The sequence below is a fragment of the Cyprinodon tularosa genome, unplaced genomic scaffold, assembly GCF_016077235.1.
Source record: "Cyprinodon tularosa strain WSP-4 unplaced genomic scaffold, ASM1607723v1 ctg27, whole genome shotgun sequence".
NCBI lineage: Eukaryota > Metazoa > Chordata > Actinopteri > Cyprinodontiformes > Cyprinodontidae > Cyprinodon > Cyprinodon tularosa.
Genome location: NW_024038974.1, coordinates 1286819 through 1299147, shown reverse-complemented (window position 1 = coordinate 1299147; position 12329 = coordinate 1286819). Strand labels below are relative to the sequence as shown.

The 12329-nt window shown below is 39.6% G+C and overlaps 1 protein-coding gene across 2 annotated transcripts in view; it reads right to left on the bottom strand.

Moving 5' to 3' along the window:
- drp2 (dystrophin related protein 2) overlaps nt 1-12329 on the bottom strand; it is a 143536-nt gene that overhangs the window by 56054 nt on the left and 75153 nt on the right. For both annotated transcript variants that reach the window (XM_038289496.1, XM_038289497.1), the window contains exons 8-11: nt 11863-11941; nt 7816-7876; nt 1707-1768; nt 1117-1191 (exon numbers count right to left, since the gene is read on the bottom strand). In XM_038289496.1, coding sequence (XP_038145424.1) covers nt 1117-1191; nt 1707-1768; nt 7816-7876; nt 11863-11941 — 277 coding nt within the window. The remainder of the gene's footprint in view (nt 1-1116; nt 1192-1706; nt 1769-7815; nt 7877-11862; nt 11942-12329) is intronic.

The following is a 12329-nucleotide window of genomic DNA, read 5'->3' as shown; positions in this document are numbered from 1 at the left end:
TAAGGTAATGCAAATCAATACGCATGTAAATTTCTGTCAACTTATACATCAGTCCACATCACTCCTTCTGAACACAGACCTGTGGCAGCAGTATCTTTTTCTACTCTGCAACAGCAGTTCTTATTAAACCAGTTTGGCTACTTAAGCCCCCACCATATGTTTCAAGAGCAGGGACACAAATTTCATTTAGCTCTTATAAACTAATTTGAGGGCCCATCCTGGGAAGCGGAGCTAAAAGGGTGTCCGTTGATGCCAGGTATAATTGGATAGCACGATAATCAGAACAGGGATAGGAGATAAGGGGAAGTATTCTCATGGTTGAAGGGGAATCACCCAAAAATGTTATTTTTGAGGAGCTCCAAAGCAGATCTGGTCAGCTATTTATTGTGTGCACGGGTGGGAAGAATGAGGATTCTGGAGTTACCAAGGCAGCCTAGCAATTAAATTCAGTAACAATATTGACTCCTAGACCCAAGGAGGGGAAGATAACTGCTGGAAAGAGAAAGGGACTGTAAAGGGTTTCATACTTATGCTAGCTGGGCTTCATTAAAGCAAAGTTCTGTAGAAAGGAGGGAAGGTTAGAATTAAATTGACAAAGAAATATGATAGAAATGAAATCAGCAAAAGGGGAAAAATTGGACAAGCTCTAACTCTAGATGAGGTAGAGTTAGAGCCTTTTAAGAGAGAGAAAAGTGGTCGAAAAAGAGTCATCAACCCTGATGGGACCAACAATAAAGCTTCAACCAAGCAGCTAAAACTAATTAGCTTTCATTTTGTAACTCAAATGGACCAATTAATAGCAAATTAACCAGAATGCAGGGTTTTGATGACAGCGAGGAAGCATTCTGGCAAGTGGGTAACTCCAGTGGGATTATCATTACTTCTGATTACAGCATTTTTAAGCCTATCCCAGGAGATTTTTTTTATTTATTTACTGTTTCCAAGCAGAGATGAGGATGCCATGACGCTTTTGAGAGTTGACTGAACAGATTAGCCACAGCTAATCTTTACATCACAGAAAACGGGTCACCGTGAATTTCTGGTGTTGCAGGATAACAGAATATCATTTAAGCAATCTGCCAAAGATATAATATTCCAAAAAAATATGAAACATACATCTTAAAGCCTTCTGAACCCGGCGAAGCTTCATAGCTGTTCTGTATGCAGAGAACTTGATGTTGTTCAGATCCGCTGGTGGAAGGAGGAAGAGATATAGAGAGAGTGATTTAAGAGATGAGTAGAAAAAATTATCCATTCATAACAAGTATCTACCCTGCGACACAAGAACAACACATGCAATCCATCCTCTTTGTTTATCACAACATGCAGATGTCAGTACTGTAGTATTTGTTGAATCCTTATCCAACCATGTATTTTTGTGTGCACATGCATGTCCAGGTGAGCCTGTGACAGTGTGGGTATCTATTTCTGCAAGCTCCCCATGTCTGATGAGATTAACCGCGAAACACATCATGTCCTTTAATCACAATTAATTAGAGGCTAAGCAGGAAGCAATCACAGCACTGGCAAATTGGGGCTCGTAGGTTAATGACAGTAAAAATGTAGCCCCCGAGGTGATTGAGATGCGGGTCGTTTAATGAGCTGCGAGATAAGGCCCTCGCAGCTGAAGCCCAAACTTGTGGTCGATTCTGCAGTTCGATCGGGGTCACGGAAGACTGAGCAGGACGTCTTGTCCCTTCACTCACCCAGTGCTTGGTACAGCTCTGTCATCTTTGGATGGTCCCAGCATGTCGTCTGGGCCTGATGGCTGAAAGAAAAAGAAAAAAAGCCTAATAATTTCATGTAGCAAGGAAACAATAGGAGTGGACCTAGTAAAAGGAGAATACATTTTTTTAATGATACAGGCAGAAGTTCAGCATAATGGAAGAACTCATGTTGAGACATTGGAATCAGAACATTATGTCTGCAACACTCATAAACATAACATTATCCGACTCATACCTATCTTAAGAAAAAAAATGATGTGGTTTCCTCTAAGGAAACATTCAGGAAATGTATCATCTATAAGATGGATCCAATAAAAGGACAAGAGCAGCAGAATAAATGAGAAAACCCCAGAGCAGGAAGTCTGCCAGAAAACATGGGTCTCTTAGGGCTGCAATCATCATTCTACCTGCACAACGCTCATTGATTACTGAGTAGAGAGCTACTCAGATGCTATACATCTCCCATCCCCACTGGAATAGGAATACAGTCCATAAAGCACTGACTGGCAGGCTAAACAAAGACCCACAAGGTTGTGTTGCAGATGATTAATAAGATAAATACTGCAAGTCTACAGAGAAACAAACCACAGAAGCGTTTGTTCAGCTGCAAATATACTATTCAGAACAAGTCATTCTTAATATACATAAAGTTTATTCATAAAAAAAAAACACAATATAATATTGATCAGATGAACTGATGAATAAATATGTGCTTAGCCAGAAAACACACAAACAATGGCCTAGCAGTTCTGTTACTGGTCTCTGGGAGGACAAAGAGGCACATGGTGATAACCTTTGAATGTACAGGGATGCTAAATCAGAATTCATACAGAAAGAGCCCAAAGCCAGAAATGGAAACAATCCCCATCCATCCATCCATTTTCTGACACGCTTAATCCCAAGTGGGATCGCGAGGGGTGCTGGTGCCTATCTCCAGCTGTCTACAGGCGAGAGGCGAGGTACATCCTGGACACGTCGCCAGTCCATCGCAGGGCGGAAACTATCGCCAATTTGTTCTATTTTTGTTCACTGAATGACTCTTAAATTAGAAAAAGACAAATAGTTAATTAAAATATGAGTTTTTAAATGACATTTGCAATTTAGAAAACAGGCTATGGATTTAAAACGATTTGTTCCATAAAGTGGTTGCACAACCTTTGATAAAAAGAACTACTATCAAACTTTTATGTTTGTCAATTAGACTTAACTTCAGTGTGGAAAACTCTCGGCCACTATTCTTTTGTAGAACTATCTTAATACAGTCACAAAAAAAAATGAAGAAAAAAAGGCCAACATGTTTAAAATCATACCATACTATCTTAATTAGATTAAGTATAAAATATTAATACGCCCTCCAATCCCAGTCATGAATGGCGAAGGACAGCTATAACCTCAAAGGATTATCTACAAGCAGGCATTGATAAGATGAAATATTCCTTTTTTTTGACCAATGAGTGAAGAACATATAGGAAGGAGCATACATCTAGAGAAGCAGCAACAGCAAGCTAGTCATTAGGAAGCTGTTGGGATCCTCAGGCTTGCCCACCAGAGGGCGCTGAGGATCCTCCTCTGTTTTATGTTGTTTTTCTGTTAGGACTGGGGTTACTGTTGGGATCTGGAGAGTTACCATCTGTCTCCAGCAGAGTGCGCTGTGGGTCTCCTGGGCTGGAGCCCTCCAGCACACCTGAAGCTCGTCAGCCCATCAGGAGACCTTTCCTACTTAAGCAGCGACCAGACCTGTCTTCAACGCCGCAGTGTTGACTAAGTTTGGTTAGCGCACCTGAGCCTCTGTTGCCTGAAAGAATCTTAGTAGTTCTCAAGAGAGAAACCTGATTCTAACCTGCCTCTGTCTTCTTGCTCACAGGAAACCTGATGGAAGTCTGAAACTCTGGATGAGCTTTGTCTGGAAACCTGCCTGCCTGCCCAAGGAAGCCAAACCTGAAGGTCTTAGTCTGGATTCCTCCTTCAGCTCTCAGGGGAGAGCTAGGAAGTTGAACCTGAAGATCTCAGTCTGGATTCCTCCCTCAGCTCTCAGGGAAGAGCTAGGAACCAAACCCACGTTTGAGGCCCACTAGCCAGAAGCTAGACGCTGCTGCTGCTAACTTCAAGCCTCAGACCTCAGCCTGCCACCTGCCTTCGAACCCTCCTGGTTCCCTCCTTCGTCCTGCTAACCTCAAGCCTCAGACCTCAGCCAGCCGTCTGCCTCTGAACCCTCCTGGTTCCCTCCTTCGGCCTGCTCACCTCAAGCCTCAGACTTCAGTCTACCGTCTCAGAATCCGCCTTGGACTAATCTCCTCTGCTGCTCAACTCAGCTCCAGGCAGGAACTCAGCTTAGACCAGCCCTGGACCTGATGACTTCCTGATCTGCTTATTCAAATTATAATAAACCTTTGAACTTTTTCCCTGCCTCCTGGTTGTGTTTCTGCATATGGGCTTGAATCCTAAACCCATCATGACAGAAGCTTTTGTTCTTATACACTTTACTAATGTATTGCATTTGCAATATTTCCAGAAACCATATACAAATAAGTGTGAAAAAAAATTAACCCAATTTATTTCTCACAAATGTCTCTCTGTTAGTAGATCAATTACCTCATGTCTGTCTGCTGCCCCTGTCTTTATTGGATATCAGTTACTGACTGGGCATTGTATCTGATCAGACTTTTCAGATACGTAAAAAAACAGCTCTTTACATAATATTAGATCAGAGTGAAAACAGTTAAACTCAAGTTTAATATTACCACATACATATGGTAAGATTACATTATAAGTTTATGATCTATCTGTTTTATGATTCAGCATCTATCTATTTTAAATATTAATCACCTCAGTTCCCAGACAACAGTAACCTGTCATTTTACTCAGGCATGGAATCAATACTGTAAAGAGTTTGTCTTCTTCTGAGACAAATGACCAAACCTTCCGAGGCTGAATGTTTAGAATTTTGTCAAATATTTCAGGACATTATTTTTTGTACAACACAAAGTGAAAAAAAATATTCAACAATGATTAATAAATCAACAAAACTTACTTTTGCTATTTAACTAAGAAATGTCATAATAAACATATATTAAAGTTGATTAAAAAGCAAATTATGGAATACCTTGCAAGCAAGAGTCACAGCATTTGGCCACAAACTCTGCAAAATACCTCCTACAAGGAGCATACAGATGCTTTACCCTTTATACAGAAATGTTTCAGACCAATGTAATGCAGTGACATCTATGTGATCACTGTGTCAACCAGAGGCAGAAGGCTGAAGCAGAGCAAATATAGCTGCACCTGGTTTAGCTGGAATACCCTCTATTTCTTTTGAGAAATGAGCAAAAGGATATAATTTTGGGCTTTGTAGATGGGATGATGGCTGTGGGTTTCCCCTGACGTTTCTCTCCTGTTTCCACCCCTGTCTGGGGTGTGTGTGGGTTGGGAGAGATGAAGAAGCTAAGGGCCGACTTTCTCAGTTATTGATTATTTCACATGCTTAAACAGCTGTTACCTCAGGAAATGGCTGATCAGAAATGATTGTTCCCCCATAGTGAGCTGCCCTCATACGCCACTTTTTGCAGCATTGTCTCCGTGCAGTGTGCATGGCTGTGGCATCTTATCACAAATAGCAGGGGCGCCTAAAGCTGCATGGGACTTCAATTTGCCAATTCTCTATACAGTAATAAGATAGATAATGACAAAAAAGCTGTTGTGGTGCACATGATTTTTAAGTTATTGTATTGACATGGAGTCCCCTATTAGTCATGGCTACCTTGATTCTAAAATCTGTCGTTGACGCAAAGAATAAGCAGCCATTCTTTGTCTGGTTTTGCTGCAATTTATACAGCAGCACCTGGCAGGATTTGCTTGTTGTTCTTTCCATTTATGCCCTAAACAGTATTTAAAGTTAATGTAAGGTGTCAATATTGGTGTTCTGAGATTGTCAAACCATAATGTGTTACAATCAACAAGCCAAATTTGAATAACTAAAAACACTGCAAAGCATGTAAAAGTAGGTCTCAGAATTATTGAAAACAACACCAGATTTCCCTGCACTGAAACCCTGGGAACGTGTCCTCTGGTTTACACAGCAGCCAATGTGAATAAGAACTTTCTTTTGCACTGTCGAGGTGGCTTGCCTTTTAGGTAAGAGAGCTCTGACAACTTTGCAACACACAGGACTTGAATAGTGTGAGGGAATTTAGATACACACTCTAGCTTGTCATAGATATTTGTAGAGCAATGCAATAGAAAATTATATTTAGGTTGCTCCTCTTTGATCATGTAAACAAAATGTTAACATCTACAGATGTTACATATTATTCAACTGAATATGATTGAAAGAGGTTCTTGGGAAAAAAAAAATGCTTTTACATGGCTAACTATACCATTGAGTACGACCTCTCAATCAGTAAGCTTTTTTGTTATGGTTGTGTATTTTGTGTAATAATTACCAAGGTGTCAGGTCTGTCACAGATCTGCCTGTGTTTTAGATGAGCCATCAAGCATTTCCTCCAAATTACTGCTCGCCTTATCAACCTAACTTTCTTGGTCTTCAACTGGTACAACTCTGGTACTCAATGGCTGTGGTAAGGGGAAGGGTGAAAAAAAAACAGATTCAATGTATTGAATTCAGCTCTGTGATGAGAGAGCAGCTCTATTAGCAACACCCAAAAAGTCCTGAAATACGGGAATTGTCATGATCTTGGCCATGATGAATGGATTATTAGTTTGTTCCTTCCACCTGCTTAGCTCCACCTCGTTTTCCTCTGCCCTCATCTTATCCACCTGTTCCAGCTCCTATTTATGCTGCCTGTTTCCAGCCATCAGTACCAGATTATTCGAGCTCTGTGAGAGTAACTTCCTTTGTGTTTCTGGTGACCGTTTCTGCCTCTGGACTTCAGAGTTTTGTTTGCCCTGTTTCTGGTCTGCTTGCCTGATCTGTTTTCGGACTGTTTCCTGGATTCTGCCTACTAACGACCTTGGATCTGCCTCCTGACACGGGCGTGGATTCTCCTTTGGTACCTCTTTGGCTCTCTAATGTTCTGGCCTGGAAATCTGCTCCTGCTACGACTCTGGCTTTGGATTCTCCCTATGAATATGTCTGCTCTTCCGCGTCTGCTGGCTTCTGCTCATCAGTCTGCTCTGCTTCTCACTTAGTACTCTGGGGGCGGCTCCCACCGCATGCTGTGGAGAAACAATCCTTCAGGATTCCACTACTTCCTCTAGGCTCAGACTGAACTCTTAACCAGGTTAGAGACTTACATGCTCGTAATCGTTGCCAGTCTGAGTTTCGTAGTCACTAACCTGATTTTCCACCTCTACAGAGTTTCCAGCAATCCTGCTTCAGCTGTTAAGCCACTGTATGCAAAGCAGTAATACACGCTTAATTGTGAAAACACTCTGATCTGTCTGCTTGTATTCTGAGTCCTTCGTTTGGAGCCTTCTGATAGAAAACTTTAACCTAAATTGAATTATAGCTTCATGATAAAATTCTTAATGGTTGAGAGACTCTTAGCAAGTTTAGAAGAATGGATTTATGACATTTATAAGGTGTTCAAAAGTAAATGGCAAGATTATTTTTACACTTTAATGTATTGACATAAATCTATTTAATTGTATAACAATTCAGTTGACTTTGAATGCCAATTTTGTGCAAGATTATTTAAAATAAGTCACTTTTTACTATCATATCACCTTACATTAAATGCTCAGAATTTGTGTGCTTCTAATATAATAACATTGAGAACTGATGTTTCTTTTTATTGTGTTTACATAAAATAGCAGAACAATTAAATTACAAAACTAACTGGGGCTTTTATGGGTGCACCTTAGGTGAAAAGTGCTGTAATAAACTGCCTACTGATCTCCATGTAATTGCCAAAGAAGCCGAAAAACACAGCAGACTGAAAGAGCATTTACTACATACTGTATATGTGTGATAATCCACTGCATAATATCTTTAGAAAAAGCATCACACCAAGCTTTGTGTGTGGTTGTTTTTATAATCAAGGCAACCACCTCTCGTCTAGTCATTTAACCTGCCGTTAAAAAGGTGAGCTTATCTGGACAATGCAAACACTCATCACAAAGCTGTACTTACTTAATGTAGTAGGGCACTTTGTTTGGGGAGATGGCACGCTCCCATGGTATCTGCACTGAACCTGTGCAAACACAAAGAGAGGGGGAAAAAATCAATTTCAGAATGGTCCCGTCATGCATGAATTGCCATTGTGCCAGTGCGCCTGACAGCGTGTCCAGACAGTGTCCATTCAGACCTTTCCTAACTGAGCTGCTCCCCTGTACAACAGGTGCAGTGAAGCCAAAAAAAACAAGTTCATTGTATGAAGGGGTTTTCACAGACTGTTGGCTTGTTTAGCATTGAGGAATAGATCACAGCTAGTCAGTCAGTGAGTATGGACCCTTTAAAGCATTTATGGAGCGCAATCACACCATGCTTCAGCCCACATTTGCATTAAGAGCATCAAAAAAGACTATTACACCATCAGTTGTTGGGATATTAGACTTACACGTGCAGAACAAAATGCATTTGACTTTTCCTGAGGTCTGAATAAATAAAATGCAGTGCATAAATAGAGTCAGATACATGTATATGTAAGGGACAAGGAATTTATTTATTTTTTTTTACATTAAATTACATTAAAATAAAATTCTATTTGAAAACAATGACAATATATTTGTAGATGACATAAATAGCTCAAAATTGCAGGATGTATGGAACTATATAATTAATTGCATAGGTAACATTTGTCCAACATGCTGTCTAGTCAAAGTAAGGATGAAAATCTATTAATGAAGGGCTAGCATCTATAGCACAGTTCCTCAAGTCTGGTCCTCGAGGTCTGATGTGCTTCAACATACCCAAGTCGAAAAATCTGCTCATTAGCAGGACTCTGGATAACTTAATTGCATACTGAGGAGTGTTGAAAATTGATTCATTTTTATTTTATTTTCTGCTTTTAAATAACTGTTACATCTGTTCATTTCTATACCTGTTCAAACAGACATTCTTATGCTTACATATGGTGGCCAGAGGGGCTCCAGCATCACCTTATATGGTAATGCTGTAGGCCTGGATGCTGATTGGGGGCTTTTGGGAGAAACACTTTCTGACTGACTTTTAGATAAAATGCGAAATACTGCATAAGCTCTCTGCCCTTTCAGTAGGTTCGCATCTAAATGGCTGAGACATAAGGGCCTAATAGAAGGTGAGATCTTCCTCTGCCATTTAGGCTTTTATCAAGGATTTTGTTAAACATGACTGAAATTAATTCTTGCTTAAAAATGTTTACTCCTTTCTGTATGCTGTCTGAGAAACAATACCTCCATGGATCTGGACCAGGTAATAAAAGAGTGAAACAACAGGAGGTAATTCAGCTATTTTAATCAGGTGTGGAAGCAGAAAAATGCCTGAAAGGTGCAGGACATGGGGCGTTGAGGACAGTAATAGAGGAACCCTGATCTCTTATATGACGTAAAAACATAAAACTACCAAGTCCTCAGGAACAACATAAGGTAATGAAATGAAAAAGAAAGAGTAACAGATATAGAAATCAGTCTGATCAATGGTAAAGATACTTATGTCTGAAAAACTAAAGATGCTCCTCCATGGTACAAAATGATAAGGGATAGATTTCCATTGTTCAACTGATTATCCTAGGCTTCATTTGTCCACATATGCTTATGGCTCCAATCAGTTAGGTGGAATGTGTATGTTTCTTACAGGAATAAAAACAAAAGAATACTTTTGAATTTTATGCTTTTCTAAAGACACGAGAAAAGGTTATTGACTCTGGATTAGAAGCTTTAGCTTCTCGTATTCCACTCTTGGTTAAGTCCAGAATAGAACAGAGAAAGATAATCAGTTCTATCAGCATTATATCAGAATTAAAGGGTTAGTATTTGTAAAGATGAAAAATCAGACTGAATGTGACTATTTACTCAGGCTTCTGTTAGTTTATTCATAGAAGGGATCACTCATTAGTTCTTTCTTTCCAAACATAATATTTCGCTTTTTAATACAACACATTACATTCATTCACCCACAAACCGTTTGTCTAAGAATCCTTATGAGATACTGGCATTATCTTTTATAAGCTAGAGTTCACTTTTATTAATAGAGCAGAGGTTTTCTCCTCTTTGTGTTGCTGCACACAATGTTCTCAACATGATGGGCTCATTGAGTCCTCCTCCATAGAACAACAATGTCCTTCAGCTTCCTAAATCTATAATTTCTCTACTACAGATTTATATTTTAGAATCCATTTTTTTTTTTTTGGATAAATCTATAGGGATGTTTTTTGTTGTTGTTGTTGTTTTTCTTTTGCAAAGTAACATTTAATCACTAACTGTGGGGCTTAATGCATTTATAAGTTTCACCAAACATGATGAGTTAAGAGAAAAACACATATAGAGATCTTGATTTATCACACATGGGCTGAGACAGCCACAGCAATGCTGTAAATTAACCAAAGTGTGGGAACTGTAAACAACATTCAGCAGCAGTTGTGGGTGGTGGAAAGAAGAGCTGTGCAACATTCAGTTCTAACGTTTCCATAGATAATCTGGGATAATCTATCAACAGGACAACCATGATTCATGTAGACTTCTTATAGGGTCTAGCCTTTATTGAAGGTTTGTAATGTTGAAAGAAAGTCACATTAAGCTCTGTTTGCATTTTGTCACACAGTGTAGGGGCCAAGCAGGCATGTCGAGGAAGTTTGGTCAAGCAGGTCTTAATGAAAATAAAAATAAAAATTAACTTCCACTTCAGATCTTCCATGTTGTTGTTGGGGTATCACAAAACATAAACAAACAATAAAGCAGACTAAAGCTTATGCTTCTAAAGTAACATGTTGTGTAAATTTGAGTTGTTTCTCTAGCTTAGTCCTTTTTTTCATGTAATAATAAGTAGACCACAGGCTATCAGCAGTGTTTCCTTATATTAGGACAGGCTTCAGGCCATTTACAATTTTCTTTTACTGATTTTTTTTTTCTAAAAATCACTCCGAAATTGATTTTCATCACAGTCAAAGTATTTTTTCAGTCTGAATATTTTATTTTTTGAATAAAATATTTCATCATGTTCAAATTTAATAGTCGCAGAAACTTGCTTATGGACACAGTAAATGTAAACATTTGAGAAGATCTTCATACTAATGCAATTGCAAAGTGAGCTTAATGTTATTCTCTTTGATTCAGAGATACATATTCAATGTACCAACCACAGTGGTTCACAGATTTAATCAGCCTTTTTCGTGTTTCAACATTTTAACGAACAAAAATGTGACTATGCCAATCATAAGTAGTGAGCTCAAGTCGAAGTTCCCCTAAAACTGCTATCCTGTAACTCTTAGACGAATCCATGATGAACGCCCCTGAATACGATGGTTGAATACCCTCATCAGCGTGTTATTCAGCACTGCAAAAGCCTGGTGATGAGCCATTTACTTGATTCAGGTGATTCCAGTTGCAGGACAGTTGCTCTCTAGGATCGAAATTAGGCACCCCAGTTTTAAGCCGTCATCCAAATTCGAGAGAAGTCAATTCTGGGCATTCTTTCAGTTTGAGAAATGAAATTATGATTTGTGCATTCACCAGCACTGAACCATATCAACCACCACCATTTTAAAAGCCTTGGTATACCTTGATATCAGTGACAGCCACATGTCTGATGGCAGCTACTCATCTTTACATCACTAGAGGGAACAGAACCAGATGCTTCCATTTCATATACTCACATACAAAAAAGGCCTACAATGTAGAGCTTTTACACTTCTTTTTCAATTTAAATTAGATTACATTTTCAGGCTCCCTACTGCTTTTCCTCATCCTCAGCAGAACAGCATGTAGAGGAAGAGACAGAATGTATAAATGTGGCTCTCTGATCAAATTAGGGCCACGTGTACCAGAGGAACAAAGCTCGGCAGCTCCACCTGTAACCTAAAAGCACTCACACACACACAGCAGCTTATAGCCTCAACACCGCCTTATTGTATTACCCAACCCAAAAACCCAAACACAAACACATACAAGCATCTAGTTTTTTTGAGGTAGTGCCTTGGCACAGCATGGCACAGACTGTTGCAACACAAGGCAGTGACTTCAAATAGCAGAGGAGGAATCTTACTGGAGAGGAAGTGCTGCGATCCGGGGCCAAAGTCTCTGTGTGCATCCTGGAGCTGCTTCAGCCGCTCCTCTATGGAGCCCTGAGGACACACACAAAGACGCTCACAAAGTTAAATCAAAGAGAATCCTGCTGCTCGTCACTCCCTATCACAAGCTCCCACAAAACGAAAACAAACAGAGGCACAGGCTACCTGCTTCTCCTCCATTAGTAAACTGCTGAATGCAAATTAAGTGGAACGTGATTGTTTTTTTTTTTTTTTCTTTGCTGTGCCGCTGCAGCTCCTAGAAGACCATGAAAGCGCGTGAAGACCAGGTAGAAAATGAAGACAGAGATTAGCAAATTTTCTATCATGTGAAAATGAAGACAGGCTGCAGAGTGGATGTGGAGGGAAGCTGCATGAGGAAAATAATGAAATCAGTGAAAATAAGGGAGTTCACAAAGCATCAAACCATGGAGACTGAGTTGAC